At 39.9% G+C, this 21,902-nt stretch overlaps 2 protein-coding genes across 5 annotated transcripts in view; one reads left to right on the forward strand and one right to left on the reverse strand.

Moving 5' to 3' along the window:
• Nucleotides 1–21,902, forward strand: part of PKD (serine/threonine-protein kinase D3) — a 130,171-nt gene that overhangs the window by 19,661 nt on the left and 88,608 nt on the right. The window contains exon 2 of one of the 4 annotated variants that reach the window (XM_089738405.1): nt 15,140–15,271. The exons of the other annotated variants lie outside the window; for them this stretch is intronic. The gene's annotated coding sequence lies outside the window, so the exon portion shown is untranslated. The remainder of the gene's footprint in view (nt 1–15,139; nt 15,272–21,902) is intronic. 4 annotated transcript variants of the gene reach the window in all.
• LOC114243356 (juvenile hormone esterase) lies at nt 4,204–9,702 on the reverse strand. The gene is made up of 7 exons (XM_089738411.1): nt 8,980–9,702; nt 7,967–8,136; nt 7,357–7,667; nt 6,932–7,144; nt 5,555–6,358; nt 5,303–5,467; nt 4,204–5,212 (listed from the first exon to the last, which is right to left on the reverse strand). The coding sequence occupies exons 1-7, from the start codon at nt 9,017–9,019 to the stop codon at nt 5,167–5,169; spliced, it is 1,749 nt and encodes a 582-aa protein (XP_089594537.1). The 5' UTR covers nt 9,020–9,702; the 3' UTR covers nt 4,204–5,166.

The following is a 21,902-nucleotide window of genomic DNA, read 5'->3' on the forward strand; positions in this document are numbered from 1 at the left end:
ATAGTAATTATTCGCGGGTTTCGATTTTTATAATACTATGTTGTTCCTATACCGTGAAAGGCTTTCGCGAGCATTAGTTATGTCCATTATTTTATTAGAAAAATTGTACCAAAATTCGAACACCGGCATATTTGCATCCTTCGGATACGGGTTATACTTGTCTTATCTTGAAGACTACTTCAAAACTTCAAAATTTCACATAAAGACAAAGATATTCTAAAAGAATGTGTTAAGCTGTCTATCCAGGCGTCACTTTCAAATCGTATGCTGTTTTTAAATTATGTTAAAAACAACGTTTTCATAAGCATAAAAGTTACAGAAAACATAATTACATTTGTATTTCCTTTTTTAATCATGCCTCTAGAAATAGCTTCATTTAAAAACATAATTCTGTTCTGCTTTAGAAGTTATATACATATTATGATGTACGTACTTATCGTAATCCTAAAGCTTATCTTTTTTTTCAAACCTTTGCTGATTGCCTTGAGAGGCTATTTCAGCTTCGCCTTGACGTGTAGGTTAGTTCACGGGGCTCAAACCGGAAGTGTAGCCAACATTGGCCCTAGCAAGAGCAGTGCTTCGCAGAATCTACCACCGGATCGGAAACGCGACCCACTGAGAAGATCCGGCGAGAAACTCAGTGGGCTGTGTCTATGAGTTAATTTACTCTTCGAGCCTTTCGTCGCAAGCGACGGGCTCGGCGAGGAGGTGATTTACCTACCTCAAAGGTACCTCAAGTACCGTTAATGGATCGGGATGATCCCTAATGACGTGTTTAGGGCAAAGCTTGTCAGTTCTCTTGCGCAGTACTAAAACTATTCGCATTTGGGGGAATATGGTAACCTCAAGCATTTATTTACTTTAGCGAGTAGACCCGTTCCACCTCATACTGATTCTGTCATAGCAGATTGCTCTTAATGATTTGATAGTAATGCTCACATACTCAAATGTCTAACATATCACATCGATAGGATGCTTCTCTACTGAAGTTCATCGAGATATACCAACACCGCATCGGAAAAAGTTAGCACCCCTGACTGTTGCGTCGAAGATCGTGGGTTTGATTCCCACATCGGGCGCACTTTGTGTGATAAACATATTTGTTTGCTCTTTGTCTGGGTGTTTATTATCTATATATCTACTAGCTGGCCCGGCAAACGATGTTTTGTCATATAAATTATTTCTAGGAAAGATAAATAACCTAGATACCATTTGCCGGGCTGATTTGTAAATCTAAATCATTCTCGAATCCACCTGAAGGTACACAGAAAATTTCATTAAAATCGGTCCAGCTGTTTAGGTTTTTTTTTTTAAAGTTTTAGTAACTATACTGAAACCTTAGAACTTATATCTCAAGGAGGGTGGCGCATTTACGTTGTAGATGTCTATGGGCTCCAGTAACCACTTCACACCAGGTGGGCCGTGAGCTCGTCCTACCATCAAAGCAATTTTTTTTTTTTTAATCCGTCTACCGACACAACTATTGGAACAATGATGATTGAATCAACATGCCACATGGCGGTAGTCTCGTGGGTCAGGTCTAAATATTTTATTAATTTGTCCTTTTCTGCCTTCACGAGGTTCTCGTCATGAGGAATGGAATGGAATGGAATCAACCAACACTGCTCCACGCGCAGATCGATCTATTATCACAATATCAAGCTTATTGGCAACAATATACCTATCCGTGATAATAGATTGGTCCCAGTAGAGCGTAACATGACTATTATCAAGAACTGGTTGAGGTTGGTATTGGTAATAAGGTACAGCAGAATCAAGAAAACCATATTTCAGAGAAAGTTGTTGATTGAATTATTTTATTATTATTATTACACATGAAAAAACACTGCTGTTTTCTGGTCAGACAATTCATTATCGTGATATAGGTTTGTCAATATAAATAAAATAATTTTCATACCACAAAAATTCAGTGATTCATAAAATATACAGAACACGCTATAATCGTTAATTAAGACTTGTTATAGTTATTATTGTTATAACAAGTCTTAATGTCGAATTAAGTACTGAAGCTTAGTTATGAGCGGCTCATTAAGACAATGCAGATTATTAACTCTCTCAACCCTCCGGTTAAACATTACATTGTATTTATTGTTGTGTAAACGCAGTATATAGTGTTGGTAAGAGCGGTTATCGATTATAATTATATTAAATATTTCGTCAGCAAAATGAAGATCATAGGCACACGTATCAGGAAGAACTTCGTTACCATTCATATATATTATTTCAATTAAAATTTTATTATTATTATTGTGATTTTTGGAATCGATATTTCGAGCGTTTCACGGCAATAGTCATATGGTAGGCAACACCAAGCCCTCTTATAAAACCTTAGGAGTCTTGAATCAAGTAAAGTAGTACGTCACGCCTGAACCAAGACTTATACTGTACAAAACACAAGTCGCATCTGTTCGTGGAGTCCTTCTCGCAACTCTGCCAAAGCTCTCAAAATACTAGCTACTTCTTTGACTCCTTTTGACTCCTTACAAAAGAGAGCTACTCCAGTTGTCAAAAATCTCAAATTCATGCAACGCTTGCAACCTTTGGGTCTAGGTTCTCTCTGTATCTTTTACCATGTTTCATTGGAAGCGCTGAGGAATTGTTTGAGATTATTCTGTCATTTCTGCGCTGTCGTGCGTTCTACGCTTCTAAGATTCTCGGTTATTCGATATTTCAATGTATCGACATGACGTTCGTGAAACGACTTTTGTATCGCAGCAGGAGGCATTAATTTGACATTCGCTCAGGTACTGTCGGTATTCATGAATCTATTAATACGTGAAGCAAAAACTTTGTATCCCTTTTGACGAAAATTGCGCCTACGGAGAAGTATGAAATTTTCTACACTTATAGAGAATATAGAGAAGAAGTGCACAATGCTAATGTTTTTTTTAAAATAATGCATAAAAGATACATTAAATCAATAAAGAAAACATTACACACACTACATACCATGCATTTGACGCACACACGCATGCATACTATTTATTGTCAAACTTTTGTTCTTGACGTCTGTTGTCAAATTGAGAATAGATTATAATTAAATATTGTTTGTCTTTGTTAATATTTTTTATATTGTAGTCTTGGCGAAATTTGTAATTATAGAAGTATAAAATACAATCATAATAGTGTACAAACTTACAATTCCAATTAATTATAGTCGAATTTCGACTACTGCGGGACCTCTATTAACAGTAACTGCCTCTGCCTTCCTTGCCTAAAATCGATGAAAAGCTTTCTGGTCCGAATGGTTGAATAGCGCGGATCATCAACTCACACGTTGGTTTCCGGGTCGGGCATGTGGGAGTCCTATTCCCGTCGAAATTTTACTTGAAAAGCGGCGAGAAAATAATCTGTATGCCGAACTAAAAAGATTGAAGAATTTGGTCACGTTGCCAATGCCACTTGTATATATAACAAATAATGAAGTTGAAGCAGTCCACATTTGTTTTGAATTAATCGCACATGTGATGAAACGAGTGTTAGGTACGTCTGCAATGTATAACTTATGTTTTACAGAAACACAGTATGGGTGTTTTTTTAAATATAATTTATACTAGATGGTCCGGTGAACTTCGTATCATCTACATATATTTTGTATAGAATGTGGTCAAAACTTAAAACAATTTTTTTATCTACATTATTAAATGCAACACAGTTATACACTTAATCAATTTATAGTTTTCTGATGCTCTATATATTTTTTTTGCGTAAATTTATAAAGATGGTTGTGGTTCTCCGACTCGCGAATGCGACACGCCACGTATGTATAATTACACATCGGCGAAACAGAGAAACTCCTAGTTAATTCCGTAAAACCTGCAACGGCTGGTCTTGCGATTTATTTATGGTCATCGTAAAGGCCAGCCACACGGGAAATTGTAGACGCTTAAAATCGAATACCAAATCTGTTGGAATCATCGGCATACACGGGATCAAGACATTCTCTTCTTTGTATTTTCCCTTGATGATCTTGACTTCGATGACGTTTTTTGTTAGCTTTTTCACAGCCAGTCGAGGTTGATTAATGTTACGCGGTATATGTTTAGGGCAATCCTAAACATAAAATTTTATATGATCGTTTTTAAATTTGGGAACACACTAATAAGTACAGACAGTTACAGTTACAATAAAATTCTGGCCGTACATGCACGTGTTGTACATCAAAAAATTAAAATCCTTCGCTCTTCGAGAAAAGTTTTTATTATATTTTTATAATAGTGGTGTCAGTTTCAATATATTTTTGAGATATCCAATACATTTAAGAATTTGAAATACTCCATTTTTATAATAATATTTGATGTCCGTCTTGGGCCCAGCACACTATGGAGAGTGGGCCTTTCCATTTGATTGGTTATTGTACACTGCTTTGTAATAACAACTTTAACTAATGCGCGTAAGGTTGAATTTGCAAAATACATGTTTGTAGTATAAGTATAACTACGTATATATAATTGGTGTGTTTGGGGACAGTTTCGAGTGCTACTTTTGTATGAGACTGTGCATCTTGGGTTTTTATATATCAATGTTATAAAACAACCAATTTGCTAAGAATTATTTAATAGGCGTTCTTTATTTTAATTCCTAAACAATGAAGTCAGACAGTCCTTTCCTGAAATTAGTTACTATAAATAAATAAAACAAATACAATTAAACATTTCACGCTGATTTGGGCAAAGGGGAACTTATTTTTTCTCTAATTTTGATGATTGTTACTGGTTACAAATAACTACGCAGCAAACACTACTTAAAAATAAGTATCTAAAGGCTTCGTCAAACAGAACGCGTAATTAGCGCGCGCGACAGAGCGCTAAACTAACGCCGCGCTATTACGCCGAGATGTGTTGTACAACTACGGTATGTTACCATAGTAGTACAACACATCTCGGCGTCATAGCATAGCGCTCTGACGCGCGCTAATTACGCGTTATGTTTGACGAAGCCTTAAGTGCACACCGTCCGGAGCGGAACACCAGCATTCTTCGAATCAAAATATTGCCCTATTATATTTTCTATAATATTTTTATAGCTTTCAAATACAAATTAGCATATACGGTCCATCTAATGAGGCCTGGTCGCCGTCGTTCTAGGACATCTGCAATGCCAAAGTATATTAGACAGAACCACGCCGTTACCTGAACAAAATAATTATGCTGTTTCTTTGTATTGCTCCTGAAGGATCTCTGTTTGCGTCCTGTAACAACGGATACGATGTATAATTAGATAAGTAAATAACATAACTCGTATCTAGGGAACATTAAACAACAAACATGAACCCAATTACCTGACTTGGTCGTCGACGCTATCGACAAACTCCACCATTTCCATCAACTCATCGGATAGAGCGGACATATTGTAAACATGAGGCTCTCGAATGACTTGATACATCAACTCTTTCATATCGGTGGGGGGCCACCGAGGATCATCGAGCTCAGTGCATGTCGGGTTACTGAAACGAAACTTCAAACGTGAGTCCACGATCAGGTGAACCAAGCCAAGAACCATCGTGCATTTTGTATTAAAGAACAATACTGACTTGCATTTTACGTAGTTACTGAACAAAGTGGACATCCAATCCCTCATGTGATCATCCCTAGTCTGAGGAGGAATCGACACGTGATCGCGAAGAAATGTAGTGGTGCGAAACACATACGTCAGATCCTCGACGTGGGCCGTTCCTTTGTAACTTAACCAGTTGGCTCTCTTTACACTGCTAAAATCACTCTCATACGAAAATAGGTAGAAATATGTCGGCGCTGATCTCAACAATACTCTCCATTGTGCCAGTTTTATCATAGAATATTGAAATATAATATCCGTCATACTTTTTGCTAACCCATCCAACGTGGGTTCACCATCAAAATATCTTTTTCCCACAAACCTTCCTTTCGCGAAAGCTTCCTCAGAAGGCAATTCGTACGCTAGTCTTAGTCCTAATATGATTGCAGGATTACTTTTATAACGATTCACAACATCCAAAATCATTATAATCCATTTGGCGAATTCTCCTTCATCGCGATTGAAACCCATTAGTAGTGGAATATCTTTTGCTCGACCTTGTGCGATGAGAGCTATGGGGTCATCGTCAATAATTCTGGTATATTCGTGATCCTCTATCTCAACGACCGGCGCGAACGAGATGGGACCTCTTTTATATTGCACAACATCATTGGCTCTCATTATATCTTCTAAAGGTAGTTCAGTCAGTGTCTTATGAATTTCATCAGGATCAGTACAATTCAAACCCAGTTCTTGGAGGAACATTTCGGCGATAATTTTAGCGTATATTGGAGATGCAGTGTAGAAATTCGCCATAGCGGTGCCACTCATTATTATACCTCTGAAAACATAGAGAACATATTTTTAGATGCGCACGAACGGCAATTTACTTCATGCTATTGGGACTTTTCCCCTTCATAGGTAGATTGAGGTTATGTATATTTAAGCGTTAGACATCCAACTACCCCAACGACAAATTACCATAATGCAGCCAGCACAAGGAAGTTTCTTTAACGCTTATGCTTGCATCTGCAAACTGCTGTTAAGATGATATTATCGCGCAAGTGCAGCAATTTCCTTTAGCTTCCCGACTTAATTTTCTATTTATTTTTAATATGTAATTAAATATTTTCAGACAAACAGAACAAAACCGCTCGCCTACGAGCATAACTCCCCTGGAAAGCTCTAAAATACCAACAAAATTACTTGTTTACTACAACAAGATGAAAATAATACTATCTTCGGCTTTCGCGAGTCATAGACATAACCATAACTACATTCACGGTTTAATCGAAACAAATATGAGGACTAAAGTATTCGAAACGTCAAAATTAATTTAAAGACTATTGTCATACTCGTAAATGCGAGACTAAATCATAAAACTAGTTTCAATTATTATACAAAAAATGAATACTTCTCGAAAAGTCCTCTAGCGGCTTGGGATAACATTAAAAGGTGAACCGATGCTGCTCCAGAACTTTCTCCAAGCAATGTCACTCGTCTAGGATCCCCTCCAAAGGCGCGCGCGTTTCTCTGAACCCACTGTAACAGTGTGACCATGTCGCGCAGACTGTTGTTTCCTGGGATCTTGCCAGAGGCAAGAGACAAGTATCCAAATACTGCCAACCTAATATTCAAAATATATTGTCAATTTGAATACGATATCAAACCAAATGATCATTATTCGGTAGGCAGCGGCTTGGCTCTGCCCCTGGCATTGCTGAAGTCCATGGGCGACGGTAACCACTCACCATCAGGTGGGCCGTATGCTCGTCTGCCTACAAGGGCAATAAAAAAAAATTAAAAAATATATTTTAATAATGAATAGTTTTAAATTACCTGAAGTTAAAATTAATTACAATGACATTTTTGACCATCAATAATTCTGGTCCATGCAAATCTCTATTTCCAGACCCGGTATTGAATGTACCTCCGTGAATGTTCACCAGTATAGGCAGTAGGTCGTCCTTAAGACAATCACAGTCCAAACATGCAGTGGCCGGTACAAAGACGTTAACATAGATACAGTCTTCACTCATGCCTTTAGGTTTCACGGTGATGCTGCCGTAGACAAGGTCTCTTGACGGACAAGCCGGTCCTTCCTCGTAAGCATAAAATGGTTCACTCCACGACTCAATAGGTTCTAGTTCCTAAAAGGCTTAAGATATTTAACTATTCATTTTTAAATTTTTCACTATCCGTCCTTGTTCACTTTCGTTTATATTAGTTCTAGCATATTTTGACCCACTCATCCCTATATTAGGGTATTAGGGTCGGTTTACGGCGTTTTCTTACCATCTCAAAAAAGGTCACTGACGACTTGAGAATGAAAGCAAAGCAAAAACAAAAAATATTGAGTTGAATTAAAAACAATATTTTAATGATTTTCAGTGAAAATTAATTAATCTATGAATTATTATTGTTTTATGAAAAATAAAAATAAACTAACCGCAAATCTCTTGGGTCCTACCGGTGGTTTCGCATACGGAATACCTTGAAAGCTGTAGTATTTCGTATTGTTCTCTGCAGTTTCTTCTCTCCCGCACACTGGTCCTGAGTCGATATTCACCAGAACCTCACATTCTGTGATGCAGAACTCTCCATATACTGCTGTTATTACTAAAAAAATCTTGTGGTTAATTTTTATTTGTGTGTTACGCTCTACACTACATATGTATAATAAATACATTCTAACCCAGAAACTTGTTTTTATAAACAGCAAAAATAAAAAGATAAATGTCTGCTGCTGCACGGTCGTCACGGAAAAACTGCGGAATATGTTAATTACGATCAACTTTTTTAGTTTAACTTCGGGAGACACTTCGTCATTTTCTAACAAAATATCACGATATCTTCATTGAATATAAAATTTAAATACAACTCACATTTTCAGATGTGTTTGATAGACGGCGTGAATAGTTTTCTGACGGCGTTATATTGCATAGTTTAATATGAAAAATGCATTTTCAAGCGATCACATAGGTACATAATATGAATTCCAGGCACAATTAGATTTATATACAGATGTCTCTAAATCCATATTGTGTTTAATGTCCGTCACTCTGCCTATTTCTGCCGTGAAGCATTAGGGAGTCCCGGTTTGAAAGATGGGAAAGCTATTATACTATAAAATAAGATTTTGAACTCATGGTGGGTATATGGCGGTATTCACGTAGTAAAGTCTATACACTATGAGCCGTTCACCACAATGTAGCGTTGTATGTGGTCATTGACGCCCGAAAAAGGGTGAACTTCAGTTGGAGATTCTGTGTATTTAATGGTGCTTGCGTTTTCGCAGTAGAGAATTTCCGAAATATTCTCGTTCGTTTTTGGCACCAGAAACAGCCGTTTTGTGGCATATTTTTTTTTCTTGAGGTCAACTAGTTTTCCTTGGAGCGTCAACAAGTAATTGAGATTTGAGGAATGAGAAAACGAAATGAAATAAAAAAAAGAAATACTTACCTATAAAAACAAGAATAATTGATGCGACAGTGCAGTGCATTGTGGACCGACGTACTACAACCGATAACACAACTCATTCTTTTATACTTGTGGTGCGAATATTAAATACGCATGCGTTTATCCAAAAAGCGCAGAACAGCTGAAGCCAAGAGCGTGAGGTCCCAGGATCAAGATTTAGAACACCCGACGCATTTTTTTTATTGCTTACATGGCTGGACGAGCTCACAGCTCACCTGGTCTTAAGTGGTTACTGGAGCCCATAGACGTCTACAACGTAAATGCGCTACACACCTTGAGATATATAAGTTCTAAGGTCTCATATAGTTACAACGGCTGCCCCACCCTTCAAGCCGAAACGCATTACTGCTTCACGGCAGAAATAAGTGGGTCGGTAGTACCTACCCGTGCGGACTCACAAGACGTCCTACCACCAGTAATTACGCAGATTATAATTTTGCGGGTTTGGTTTTTATTACACGAAGTTATTCATTCATAGTGGAAGTCAATCGTGAACATTTGTTAAGCTCGTATTTCATTAGAAAAATTAGTACCCGCCTGCGGTATTCGAGCACCGGTGCATCGATACGAATGCACCGGACGTCTTATCCTTTAGGCCACGACAACTTGATACATTTATGTATCATGAGTTGTGTTCAGGGGTACCTACAATGGGCAGCATGGTTAATGTATTAGGAATTTTCCTGTGAATTTGCCGTTTTGTATACAAAAATATAAAATATTTTTATAAAAATAAAATATAAATATATGTCGGCGGACGGCGCCAGGGATGGCTGAGCGGTAGTTTCGTCATCACTCGTATTTGGTTGAACTCAGTTTATAAAAAGTCAATAAAACCTTCTGAATAATAATTATTGAAACTCAACACACACAACTTTCACAATGACAGGATAAACCGACAGTTTCGTTGCACATACCGACAGACCGACTGACTGACTGACTGACTGAGACGGACGGACCGTCTGATACGGACTGAATGACTGTCTGACACGGAATGCCACGACTCTGTCCACGTACCGCCATTTTATAACTGTGGCGTTACGGAGTCTACCCTTCATTTTGTGATATTTATCAAAACAACATTTCATCATTTAAAATAATAATCAAAACCACCGTCTTAATATTACTAAAAGTCGTCAACCACGACACGGCCATTCTGTCACTTTGACGTTTGTGTATCGTTGATATTCCGAACTATTGACCCGGATGCGACACGGCCATCCTGTGTTACACACGTCCTCGTGTGTTAATCTGAAACAAAAGCCAATACCGCACAGTATCATTCACGCTCGGCCATATCTGACCACTCTACTAAAATAAAAGTTTTGTGTCATCACAAATTCTATAACGACATTGAAAGATTACACAAACGAAAATAAGTGATTTACTACTGCTGCAAGTTCTCCCCGTACAATTCATGTACACAGTAACTAAGTCATCCCTGTGACTACACGTGTTCAATGATAGTCATCCCTGTGACTACAAGTGTTCAATGATAGTCATCCCTGTGACTACAAGTGTTCAATGATAGACATCCCTGTGACTACAAGTGTTCAATGATAGTCATCCCTGTGACTACAAGTGTTCAATGATAGTCATCCCTGTGACTACAAGTGTTCAATGATAGTCATCCCTGTGACTACAAGTGTTCAATGATAGTCATCCCTGTGACTACAAGTGTTCAATGATAGTCATCCCTGTGATTACAAGTGTTCAATGATAGTCATCCCTGTGATTACAAGTGTTCAATGATAGTCATCCCTGTGACTACAAGTGTTCAATGATAGTCATCCCTGTGACTACAAGTGTTCAATGATAGTCATCCCTGTGACTACAAGTGTTCAATGATAGTCATCCCTGTGACTACAAGTGTTCAATGATAGTCATCCCTGTGACTACAAGTGTTCAATGATAGTCATCCCTGTGACTCTAATCGACAGTCATCCCTGTGACTCTAATCGACAGTAGGTAGGCAGCGGCTTGGCTCTGCCCCTTGCATTGCTGAAGTCCATGGGCGACGGTAACCACTCACCATCAGGTGGGCCGTATGCCCGTCTGCCTACAAAGGCAATAAAAAAAAAAAAAAAAAAGTCATCCCTGTGACTAATCGACAGTCATCCCTGTGACTCTAATCGACAGTCATCCCTGTGACTCTAATCGACAGTCATCCCTGTGACTCTAATCGACAGTCATCCCTGTGACTCTAATCGACAGTCATCCCTGTGACTCTAATCGACAGTCATCCCTGTGACTCTAATCTACAGTCATCCCTGTGACTCTAATCTACAGTCATCCCTGTGACTCTAATCGACAGTCATCCCTGTGACTCTAATCGACAGTCATCCCTGTGACTCTAATCGACAGTCATCCCTGTGACTCTAATCTACAGTCATCCCTGTGACTCTAATCTACAGACCTTTTATGAGAACCATCGCATATAGATTTCTCGACAAGAGAACATTCGGCACCAAAATCCAAATAAAAATAATACGACTCACCAGATTGTTCTCATTTACCAAAAATACTCGATATTACACAGCTACCGGCATGTCGCTCCGCTCGGCCGGTGAATACTTGACCCATCGAGCGCCGACAGACGGCGCTTGCGTCCCATATCTCGTATTGGCTGCAGCAATCACGTGTTGATTGCGACACGGTCTTCCTGGCTGTACACGTCCTCGTGCGATGGTTAACCTTCAATCAAAAACATCCACGAGAACACTTGTTCCGCTCGATCACTCCTGACTACACTTTACGACTTATCGGAAAATTTAAAGTCATCAAAGCTTTAAACTGTTTTAACACCATTTTAACCAAATCAAACAATAGGGTATACAAAGTTCATTATTCAGCAGCCAGAGCACGTACCACAGTCGTTCATCAAACTTCAAATTTACTCTGTACAAATCAGGCATAGCTTACAGGAACTCAGATCAAAGAAAACTTCCGAGTAAAAATATCTAACGCCACGGCTCTCCAGCCGACCAGCAATCGCAATTGCCCTCATGATGCGCATCCACAGCGTGGATCGCCCGTGTGCGTCACCCGCTGACTACACACGATGGTCTTTACAGACCCCGACCTCCGCCAGAGCCAAACGCGCACCGCGCACCCACGGACTACGACTACGTAATAGCTACTGGTACGGTCGAACACAATACGGCCGAAGACTATCTTTACTCGAGTTTTCACCACAATTTAAGCTTGCTCTTCATCATCATCATTTACATCAACCTCGACTGGTATGTGTCATGCTGGCATTTTTCTTAGCCTATCATGTGGGTATTTGTAAGTCCGTTTTGAATTTAAAGCTTTCAATGTATAACGGTCACCATCCAATACTTCAACTACTTTAAACGGCCCTTTAAACTTCGTATCTAATTTCGTTTGATTACGCTCTTCGTTTTAATGTGTGGACGAGCTCACAGCCCACCTTGTGTTAGGTGGTTACTGGAACCCATAGATATCCACAGCGTAAACGCACCACACACCTTGAGATAGAAGTTCCAAGGTCTCAGCATAGTTACAACCGCTGCCCCACCCTTCAAACCGAAATACACCACTGCTTCACGGCAGAAATAGGCAGGGTGATGGTACCCGTGCGGTCGATGGCACTATAGAGCACCCGTCTGGTGCCACGTCCTTACCCACGAGAACGTCGCCGCGCTGCGACGCCGGCAGCGCGCGATCGCAGTCAGAGTCATTCAAGGATACCTCACAGTCTCCTACGAGGCGGCGCGCCCTAGCGCAAGTGCAGCCGGAGCGCGGGGGCTCCAATCTCGGCAGTCCGTGCTGGAGGCGTGGTCTCGTCGTTTGGCGGACCCGTCGGCCGGCCTCCGTACCGTTGAGGCGATCTGCCCGGTTCTCGCAGACTGGGTAGGCCGCGACCGCGGAAGACTCACTCCAGCTACCTGTGCAGACTCACAAGACATTTTACCACCACGAAAACTTTTTACGACAGCAAATCTTACCAGCCACCACGCAAACTACAATTTTGCGGGTTCCACCTCTCCTACACGATGTTACTCCCACACTGCGGAAGCCAACCGCAAACACTTGTCAAGCACGCACAAGCACGCACTTCACCAGAAAAACTTGCATCCGCCAGCGGGACCCGAACACCGCCGCATCGCCAGACACGAACGCACCGGGCGTCTTATCTTACAGGTCACGACGACTTCGGATGTGTAAATTTTTCTTCCCCACGGAAACTTGCTTGCTTTCTTGTTTGCTTGCTGGAGCGTATGCTGCATTCACGCTCTTGTGGCGTACCACTACTAGTATTCTGATCTGCATCATGTTTTTTTTTTGCTGTACTTCGAACATGTTCAAACACGTCACGCCAGTGAGAGTAGAGTCCTGATCCCACTTCTGATGTCGTAGGCGGGGCGGGGGATGGCTGAGCGGTAGTTTCGTCATCACTCGTATTTGGTTGAACTCAGTTTATAAAAAGTCAATAAAACCTTCTGAATAATAATTATTGAAACTCAACACACACAACTTTCACAATGACAGGATAAACCGACAGTTTCGTTGCACATACCGACAGACCGACTGACTGACTGACTGACTGAGACGGACGGACCGTCTGATACGGACTGAATGACTGTCTGACACGGAATGCCACGACTCTGTCCACGTACCGCCATTTTATAACTGTGGCGTTACGGAGTCTACCCTTCATTTTGTGATATTTATCAAAACAACATTTCATCATTTAAAATAATAATCAAAACCACCGTCTTAATATTACTAAAAGTCGTCAACCACGACACGGCCATTCTGTCACTTTGACGTTTGTGTATCGTTGATATTCCGAACTATTGACCCGGATGCGACATATATAATAATAAAATATTTTTATATTTCTATCTATAAATCAAACAAATCATGTACCCATGGTATGGCTTAACTCTGCCAGCGCAGCGGTAATGCTCTTCTTGAAACAGTCAGGTGTACGGAAACCATAAAACTCATCAATGATATTTTCTACTGTCTCTCGGGTATTGTATTTTTCCCTGTCAAGAATTAGTCCAAAAGAAAAAATAGAAGTCTGTCGACGTAAGGTCTGGTGAGTACAGTAGTTGAAGAAAAACTTCCAACCCTTACCTCTTGTAGCTTAGAGAACCTCTTATGTCTGTGTTGTTGTGAGGTCGAGCGTTGTCGTGTAGGAGAGGAAGGGGGCGACCGATTATCCAAGGCTTGTCGGAGATTCGCGAGCTTCTCCATCATTGTGTCTAGTTCCTCACAGTAAAGACCCGCGGGAATGCTGGTTGGTGCCATTTGGTAAGAAGCTGTGATAGGTATGCCCGTACTGTACGTACCACCAAACAGTGACTATGCCGTATTTAAGGGTAAGTTTTCGCTTGAGCCATTGCCTAGGTGTTGAACCAGGGTCTAACCAACGCAATGACTGCTTACGCTATGAATAATAATCATTTTTCATCGCAAGTGACAATGCGGCTTCCTTCGTTTCCTGTTAAGCAACGCAAGGCATACCTTAACGCATTCGTTGCACTGGTGATCGTTTAGTTCGTGCGGGGCACCCACTAATGAAGCTTCATTACCTTGCCCCTTTGACGCAAATAGTCCAGTATTGTTTTGATGCTAATGTTGAAAGCTGCTGCTAACTCGGCAGTAGTTTGAGTATCGTCAACTTACACTATCACTTTTAATTCTCCGTTATTAACTTTAGTTGTCGGGCTACCACGAGATACATTTTTAAATAAAGATATCCATGTCGGAATCGTTAAAACCAATAACGAATCGTGCGTTCTTTTGTAGTGATCACTCCGTAAACGTCATTCGTGTTTTATTTTTTATTGCTTAGATGGGTGGACGAGCTCATGGCCCACCTGGTGTTTAGTGGCTACCGGAGCCCACAGACATCTACAACGTAAATGCAGCCACCCACCTTGACATATGAGTTGTAAGGATTTCACTTTTAACAGTAAAATTCTCCCAGAGCAGCCGAAGATAAGACGAGATGGTACAACATCGTGAGGACGAAAGTCATGGATGGAAGTGGGCACGACCGACAGACATGTGGAGCTCGATTGGAGGAGGCTTTAGTTAATTATTGTCGAGAACCAAAGAAAGAAACAAATCTGCCCAAGAATCTGTACGAAAACGATTGTTGCAGTATGTCCTCCTCCTCCTCGCGTCGTTTTCTCACTGCCGAGGGTCTTGACCATCATATTTCGACAGGATTTCACTCCTTGTAATCTCCCTCCAGCGCCTCCGATCATTGGATACATGAAAGGAATTACAGTATGTAAGTGTTTGGATTGTTGACTCTACAAATAGGTTAATGTAAAAATTGAGTAACGAATAATGTTCAAGGTTTTCAATGCAATCCTGTTGTTATGTTTATCAGCTATTTTAACCTTTTTTTATTCTAATAAATGCAGATACCTACGTCAAGTATGAAACAATGAATTGTGTTATTACAGACTGTTTTATTATATATAATAATATGTTGTCTGTAAGAAACGACAAAAGAAAAAACTTGCACCGAACGGCCGTCATCGCTCGGTAAACATTCGAGGACATTCTTGTTGTCGTTCTGATGGAGTTGACGTGTACAATGTGCAAATTTATTTTGAACTAGCTGTGCCCGCGACTCCGCGTGGAATAGCGACTTTGGGCAGCAGTTTTAGGACATATCTTTTGGTTTATAAGCACCGTCATTTGGGTATTTAGAAAAATCTAATTTAAAGTAATGCTTCTCTATACACGACATAGACATATAGCCATCGGGGATCAAAGCATACAGGTTGCTAGGATTGCTAACATGTGACAGAGTTACATAACCGTGTGACCGAGTTGACTGTGTGGAAAGCAGTTAACACTTATATCTACACCCACAACTTTTAGCGTCTGACCTTGGGCTTTATTTATTATCATCACGAAGCATAGGCTCGCTGGAAACGCGATCGGTAGTGAGTTGTGCGTCCTGTTCTTTTAGTGTCTCCCGAAACCGGGCAAACTTTTGCTGTCCGAGCCCTCTGAGAGCTCAGACGGATTTCCCTATCAGTAAAAATCTCAAACTCAAGCGATAGTGCAAGGGGCCTCGCGATCGGCAGTGAGACGTGCTTCTCATTCTGCAAGTCTCTCTTGAGACTGGGCATTTGCTGTCCGAACCCTCTGAGAGCTCAGACGGATTTCCCTATCAGTAAAGGTCTCAGACTCAAGCGATAGTGCATGCGCCTCGCGATCGGCAGTGAGACGTGTTTCTCGTTCTTCAAGTGTCTCCTAAAACCGGGCATTTTCTGTCCAAACCCTCTAAGGAGCTCAGGCGCGATTCCGTATCAGTGAAAGTCTCAGACTTACGCGATAGTATATAAGATTCACGATCGATGGACAAACTTGCGTCACGCTGTTCCTTGTTCACCCTAATTCGAGTGGTCTTTTTTTGAGAACAATGTGAACTCAATCGAGATTCTCGCTGAGCCGAAGTTTCTCTAACACGAAACCTCGCCTGACGTTCCTGAGATGTAATGAGTATTGCCTCATGACCTGCTTCAGATTCCTGTGATCGAACTAATTTCATCCTTTTAGCATTGCTGCTGCACTGGGAGAGGTTGGATCTTTTTCGAATCATTCTTACAATAAGTAGTACCTACTAACACAACGTTGTTTGGTAAACACGTACTTATCATAAAACTAAATTATAAATACTTACAGATTATTATACAGTTTAACTTTATTACAGTTTTTTAATTATTAATAACTATTAAGTCGTGTCAACCTAATCTTTTAACTATAGAAAAAAAAAGTGCCTATGGGTTAACTTACTCGTCGAGCCCTCGGCTCGGCGAGGAGGCAGCGGCGTGGCATCGGCGCGCTTTGTATACCCGCGCGGCTGCACACACGTAAACAATCTACAAACGCCCAGCTACGTGATTCTTTAAATTGGCATAACTTTTTTATTTATGGACCGATTGACATGAAACAAACACTAAATGTTAAGTAAAGCTTACCACAATAAATTAGTGAAAACCACATTTAAATCGGTAGAGCTGTTTCTGAGATTAGCGTGCACAAACGCACAGACAAACAGACAAACAGATAAACAGACGAAAATTCTAAAAATCATTTTTTTTGGGTTCTATTGCGTTCATAAAGCCCCCTATAACAGTTTTCCTGAGATATCTTCCATGTACAGACAGCGACCAGATACGATTTTATTAAATGTTTTTATTATATGTATTGACTAGCGGCCCGCTTCGGCTTCGCTCGGGTCTTTAACAAAAATTTCAACGATGTTTGACGTTGTTTTATTTTTTTAAATAAAAGATCACTTATTGCGGCATAACTATAATAGTTAGATATATGCTGTCGCGACACTTTTTGTAAATAATAATGTGTTCTACAAAGTCGTAGTACATTATTTTATTCTATAATCATTAGTTTTCGTAAGGCACGCGATGTAAAGGATATTTTAGGTAATTTTTTTACACCTTGGGTTACATTATTGGAGTTTTAGTAACGATCCCTAATTTTTTTCAAAATGATTATAGCCTATGTCGCTCGGGAATAGTGTAGCTTCCCAACAGTGAAAGAATTTTTCAAATCGGTTCAATAGTTTCGGAGCCTATTCAATACAAACAAACAAACAAATCTTTCCTCTTTATAATATTACTAGCGACCCGCCCTCGCTTCGCTTCGGAAACATTAAAACACACATGAAACCAAAAAAATAAAAATTTTTTTTTTTTTTTAAAAGTAGCCTATGTTCATCAGGTACAATGTCGGCTTCTAATGGAAAAAGATTTTTTCAAATCGGTCCAGTAATTTCGGAGCCTATTCGAAACAAACAAACAAACAAATCTTTCCTCTTTATAATATTAGTATAGATATATTGTTATTAGTATATTAGTCATAGTATAGATAACTAGTTAGCGCAATTCAAGTTTTTCTTAAATATCTTCTACGAGTATTCTATGACAGCTACGGCTTCATGGACAGGCGTGCTCACTGCCTGGTGTCAAGTAGGAAACGGAACTTTGGTATATTAAGTCGAGGCTTCAAATTGTATTTGTATGACGACTGATCGTTGAAACGGCAACGCATTACTGCTTCCAGATACTTTTAATTTCACTCAGTAAATTCTCTTAATTTGTTTACCTAACTCTATGCCTAATCTTTCGATCAGTGGCTAATGGGCACCTACAAGCTCGAGTTGCAGTAGAACTAATATTGTTACGCCAAAGTACAACTTAAAAGTATATTTATCACTTAGAACACACACAGAACACTTTAAAATTCTCAATTCGCTTCTTCCCCTTTGCTTCAGGTGATCCGTTCGTTGTTTCGCTTCGAGTAGTCCCGATTACTGACTGACTGCGTGCTATCTCTGCAACGCTTTTATAGTTATTACGACATCCCTAAAATCGTCGAGAACATTCGTCAGAAGTCGAATACTTTCTATGAGTGTTTCCGCTATCTGACAATAGATGGCGTTGTACTTCTCGAGCGTTCTAGATGCTACTAGATCGTTCGATATTCGTTCGGCTACTCGGCGATATATGGCGTTACTCTTACCGGCGTAACAATATGTATCTTTGTTAGAGAAATTTGATACTGTTTTTTGACGTGACGACGTCTTATAATTCGATGGAGCCGGCTGCACGCACGAAAAAACATGACTCATGCGGCGTTACCTCGCTCTGAGGCGTTCAAGCGAGAGCGCGCAACGAGCGACGAAGAGGCACAATCGGACTCCGCGTTCGGCAGCGTTCGACGTCTGTCTCTCTCCTACTTGAGTGAGCAATGCATCCGCGTGGACAGCTGCTATACAATAATATATTTACATGTTTTCGTCAAGTATGAAGTTCAGTGAAAAGTGAATGTGGTGTCAATTGTTTATAGCAACGATAATTGCGATAATTGAAAAATGAAACCATGCCATCAGTATTTTCTTATGACGTCACGTTCAACTATCGTCAGTAAACCGACTTTACAGACAACCGATTTTTTGTCTATGCCAGTGTTGGGCAAACTTTTTTAATGGCTGGCCACAAAGCTTAAGAAATTATAGAGGGTCAGAATTACAGAAAAAATGCATTTTGTGTTAAAACTTTTAATCATCATCATCAATATATATAAAGCTAAGAGTTCACTTTTTCATTTTTTAAACGATATGAAAACTGAACAATGGAAGTATGTATAAAGTTTACTCGCCCCCGCCGGCGCCGCCCGCGCCTCTCATTTCACCACGCTTTGCGTCCCGTATTACGCATCATATGAACTACGCGGATAGTTTAGTTATGCATCTATTATTTGTATTTTGCCCATCACTTGTCTATACTCTTATCCCGCATTATTAGAGGTCTGCGCAGCATATCCTGCTATCATGCTACATAGTGATTTGGTATGAGATTGGTGATCCTGCCCACCGCAGGCGCCAATCTCATGCCAAATGCCATGATTGGCCGCCTGCCTCACATGAACCCTCCTTGGGAATGCTATCGTTGGCATAAGATTGTAGTCAGAAAAAGTAGCCAACTTTTACAACACCCACGGGGAGATATGAGTCGGTCCAATTCTAAGCTGGGAACCGCACGTCGGCAAAACAGACAACTGATCTTGAAGGACCATATCAATTGATCACACTCATATGATGTAGAGCGAATTATGGAAACTTTAATAGAGGTTGGGATGTGACCTTCGGAGTCACTCCAGTAGTATATCCTTTGCAACGTACCATAGGGAGGGAATTTTCTGATTCTTGTTTTGGTGTTTCTTTTACTTCATCCATATTTGGTTTTATGATTTACATTTTATTACTATAACCATTTACACTAAAATAAAAAATTTAAACAACAAAAAGATACAGATATCATGCTTTATCGTTTTTCTGTATTTTCATAGTTTTGTCGTGTGTGAGAAAACCTTAGTTTGGGGTCGTTGGAATGCGATAATTTACTGTAATTTACGATGGTTGTAAACGAAAACAATTTAAAATTAATTACATTTTGTACAAAAAAATAGTATCTAAACTGGTTTCAAAAGAACTTAGCAAGTACGATGAATTGCATGATAAGTTAAAGTAAAAGCAAGTGTTTGGTGTGCCAATTTCGCTGTCTCTATCACGTCGGTTCCACAAAATAAAATGGCGATGATCTCATCCATTATTTATATGTTCGTCGGAATCCGGAACACAATATACTTAAGATCTTTTTTCTCAGGAACGAGTAGGGGCATCAATTGCAAAGATTTAATACTGCATTCAAAATAAGTCATAAGTTTCTAGCCCCTAGGGCACTTCTTGCTGACCTAGAATCGTGAAGTGGTGGACGTCTCGTGAGTCCGCATGGTGATCTACCACTACTCTGCCTATTTCTGCCGTGAAGAAGTAATGCGTTTCGGCTTGAAGGATGGGGCAGCCGTTGTAACTATACTGAGGCCTTAGAACTCATGTCTCAAGATGGGTGGCGGGTTTTACGTTATAGATGTCTATGGGCTCCGGTAACCACTTAACACCAGGTGGACTGTGAGCTTGTCCATATATCTAAGCAATGAAAAATTATAACTTTAGCAAGAATTCAGGTCCTTATAGCACGAGTAAAGGGCGAAGTCTGAAGACAGTTGTCGCGGCGCCTGACTCGTTTAGCACAGCAATCTAGCCAAAACGTCATACCAGAACATTTATTACTACCGGCACCGCGCGCTGACAGCATTCAACAATATTCTTAAGATTCCTCACAATAATCATTATTGGCACAAGATCCTTCCTTTTCGAGAAAGGTCACATTCATACATTCATCGTCGAACAATCACGACTAAAGCATTGTAAATTGTAATTAAAGCAAGTAGCAAGCATTGAATTGGTTTTATTATAGAAGCAATAAAGCCACAGTGTCTCGCGTAGACATACTTTTTTTTTTTGGCGACCGTGATAGGACACGCGTTCCGCCTCATTCAACGTGCCAAGTCATCATTAAGATAACGGCGTCGCATCAGCAATCTACGCCAAAAGGAAGGAAAAGGGAACGCAGTACTGGACAATCGCTGGATCCGGCAGCGAAGCAGCAGCAGTAAGACTTCGCCACGACCGCGTTGTCGTTCATCAAACAAGATAAGTGTCTTTCCTTCAACATTCCCAATCCCTTAATATCAAATCCATAATTATTGCCTTCACAGTGTATCAGAAGTTTCGTACATTTGTGCAAAGGATAAATAACATAATTTTACTTAAATCATCCACGTGTTCAACCAAAGATACCAAGTGCATTGTTATGCAATCTTGCTACCATTGCTTTAAAATACAATAAAACAATCAAACCTTCATTTCAAAACTGATGCTATAAATATAGTTGGAATAGGAAATAATTCATCGAACAGTGTAGTTGAAGCCTGCAAGACAAATACTAAAATATTTTAATAAATTTACTAAATATTTTAATAAATTTTTTTTCATATCAAAGGACTTATGGGCCACCCTGTATAAAATCAATCGATAATTCATACAAAATTATAATACTTTATCCTGTTTGGTGCTTAATGAACTAACAGGAGAGCTCCCAAAGGCTCCGATAAATATGCAAAATATCAAATTACATAATCATATACAACTAGCTGATCCTAGTTTCAATTTGCCTAAATGAATAGACATCATTCTTAGAGTAAACATAAAATGGGATATTGTGGGTACTCAACAACAGTCATTGGGATTAAACGCTCCAAGCTTGATCAGCTCTAAACTTGGCTGGCTGGTAGCCGGACTTATTCATGTTATTTCTTCAAAGTATGTTGAACGTAATCAGTCTGCTCTTTTTGCTTCTTGCAAGCAAGAGAGCTCACGATGAGTATAGTAACGGTTTCAGAATCGATAATAATCAATATTAATTACTACTCTAAACTATCAATGTAGCAAAGATCATTCGCCTACGTAAGGCGAT

The sequence above is a fragment of the Bombyx mandarina genome, chromosome 25 (assembly GCF_030267445.1).
Source record: "Bombyx mandarina strain Sakado chromosome 25, ASM3026744v2".
Taxonomy (NCBI): Eukaryota; Metazoa; Arthropoda; class Insecta; order Lepidoptera; family Bombycidae; genus Bombyx; species Bombyx mandarina.

Coding starts and splice junctions, on each gene's coding strand:
- LOC114243356 (XM_089738411.1), bottom strand. CDS start 9,019: ATGCACTGCACTGTCGCATCAATTATTCTTGTTTTTATAG. Junction 6,359..6,931: donor GCTAGAGGACTTTTCGAGAA/GTATTCATTTTT, acceptor CTATGTTTTCAG/AGGTATAATAATGAGTGGCA. Junction 5,213..5,302: donor AGCGTCGACGACCAAGTCAG/GTAATTGGGTTC, acceptor CCGTTGTTACAG/GACGCAAACAGAGATCCTTC.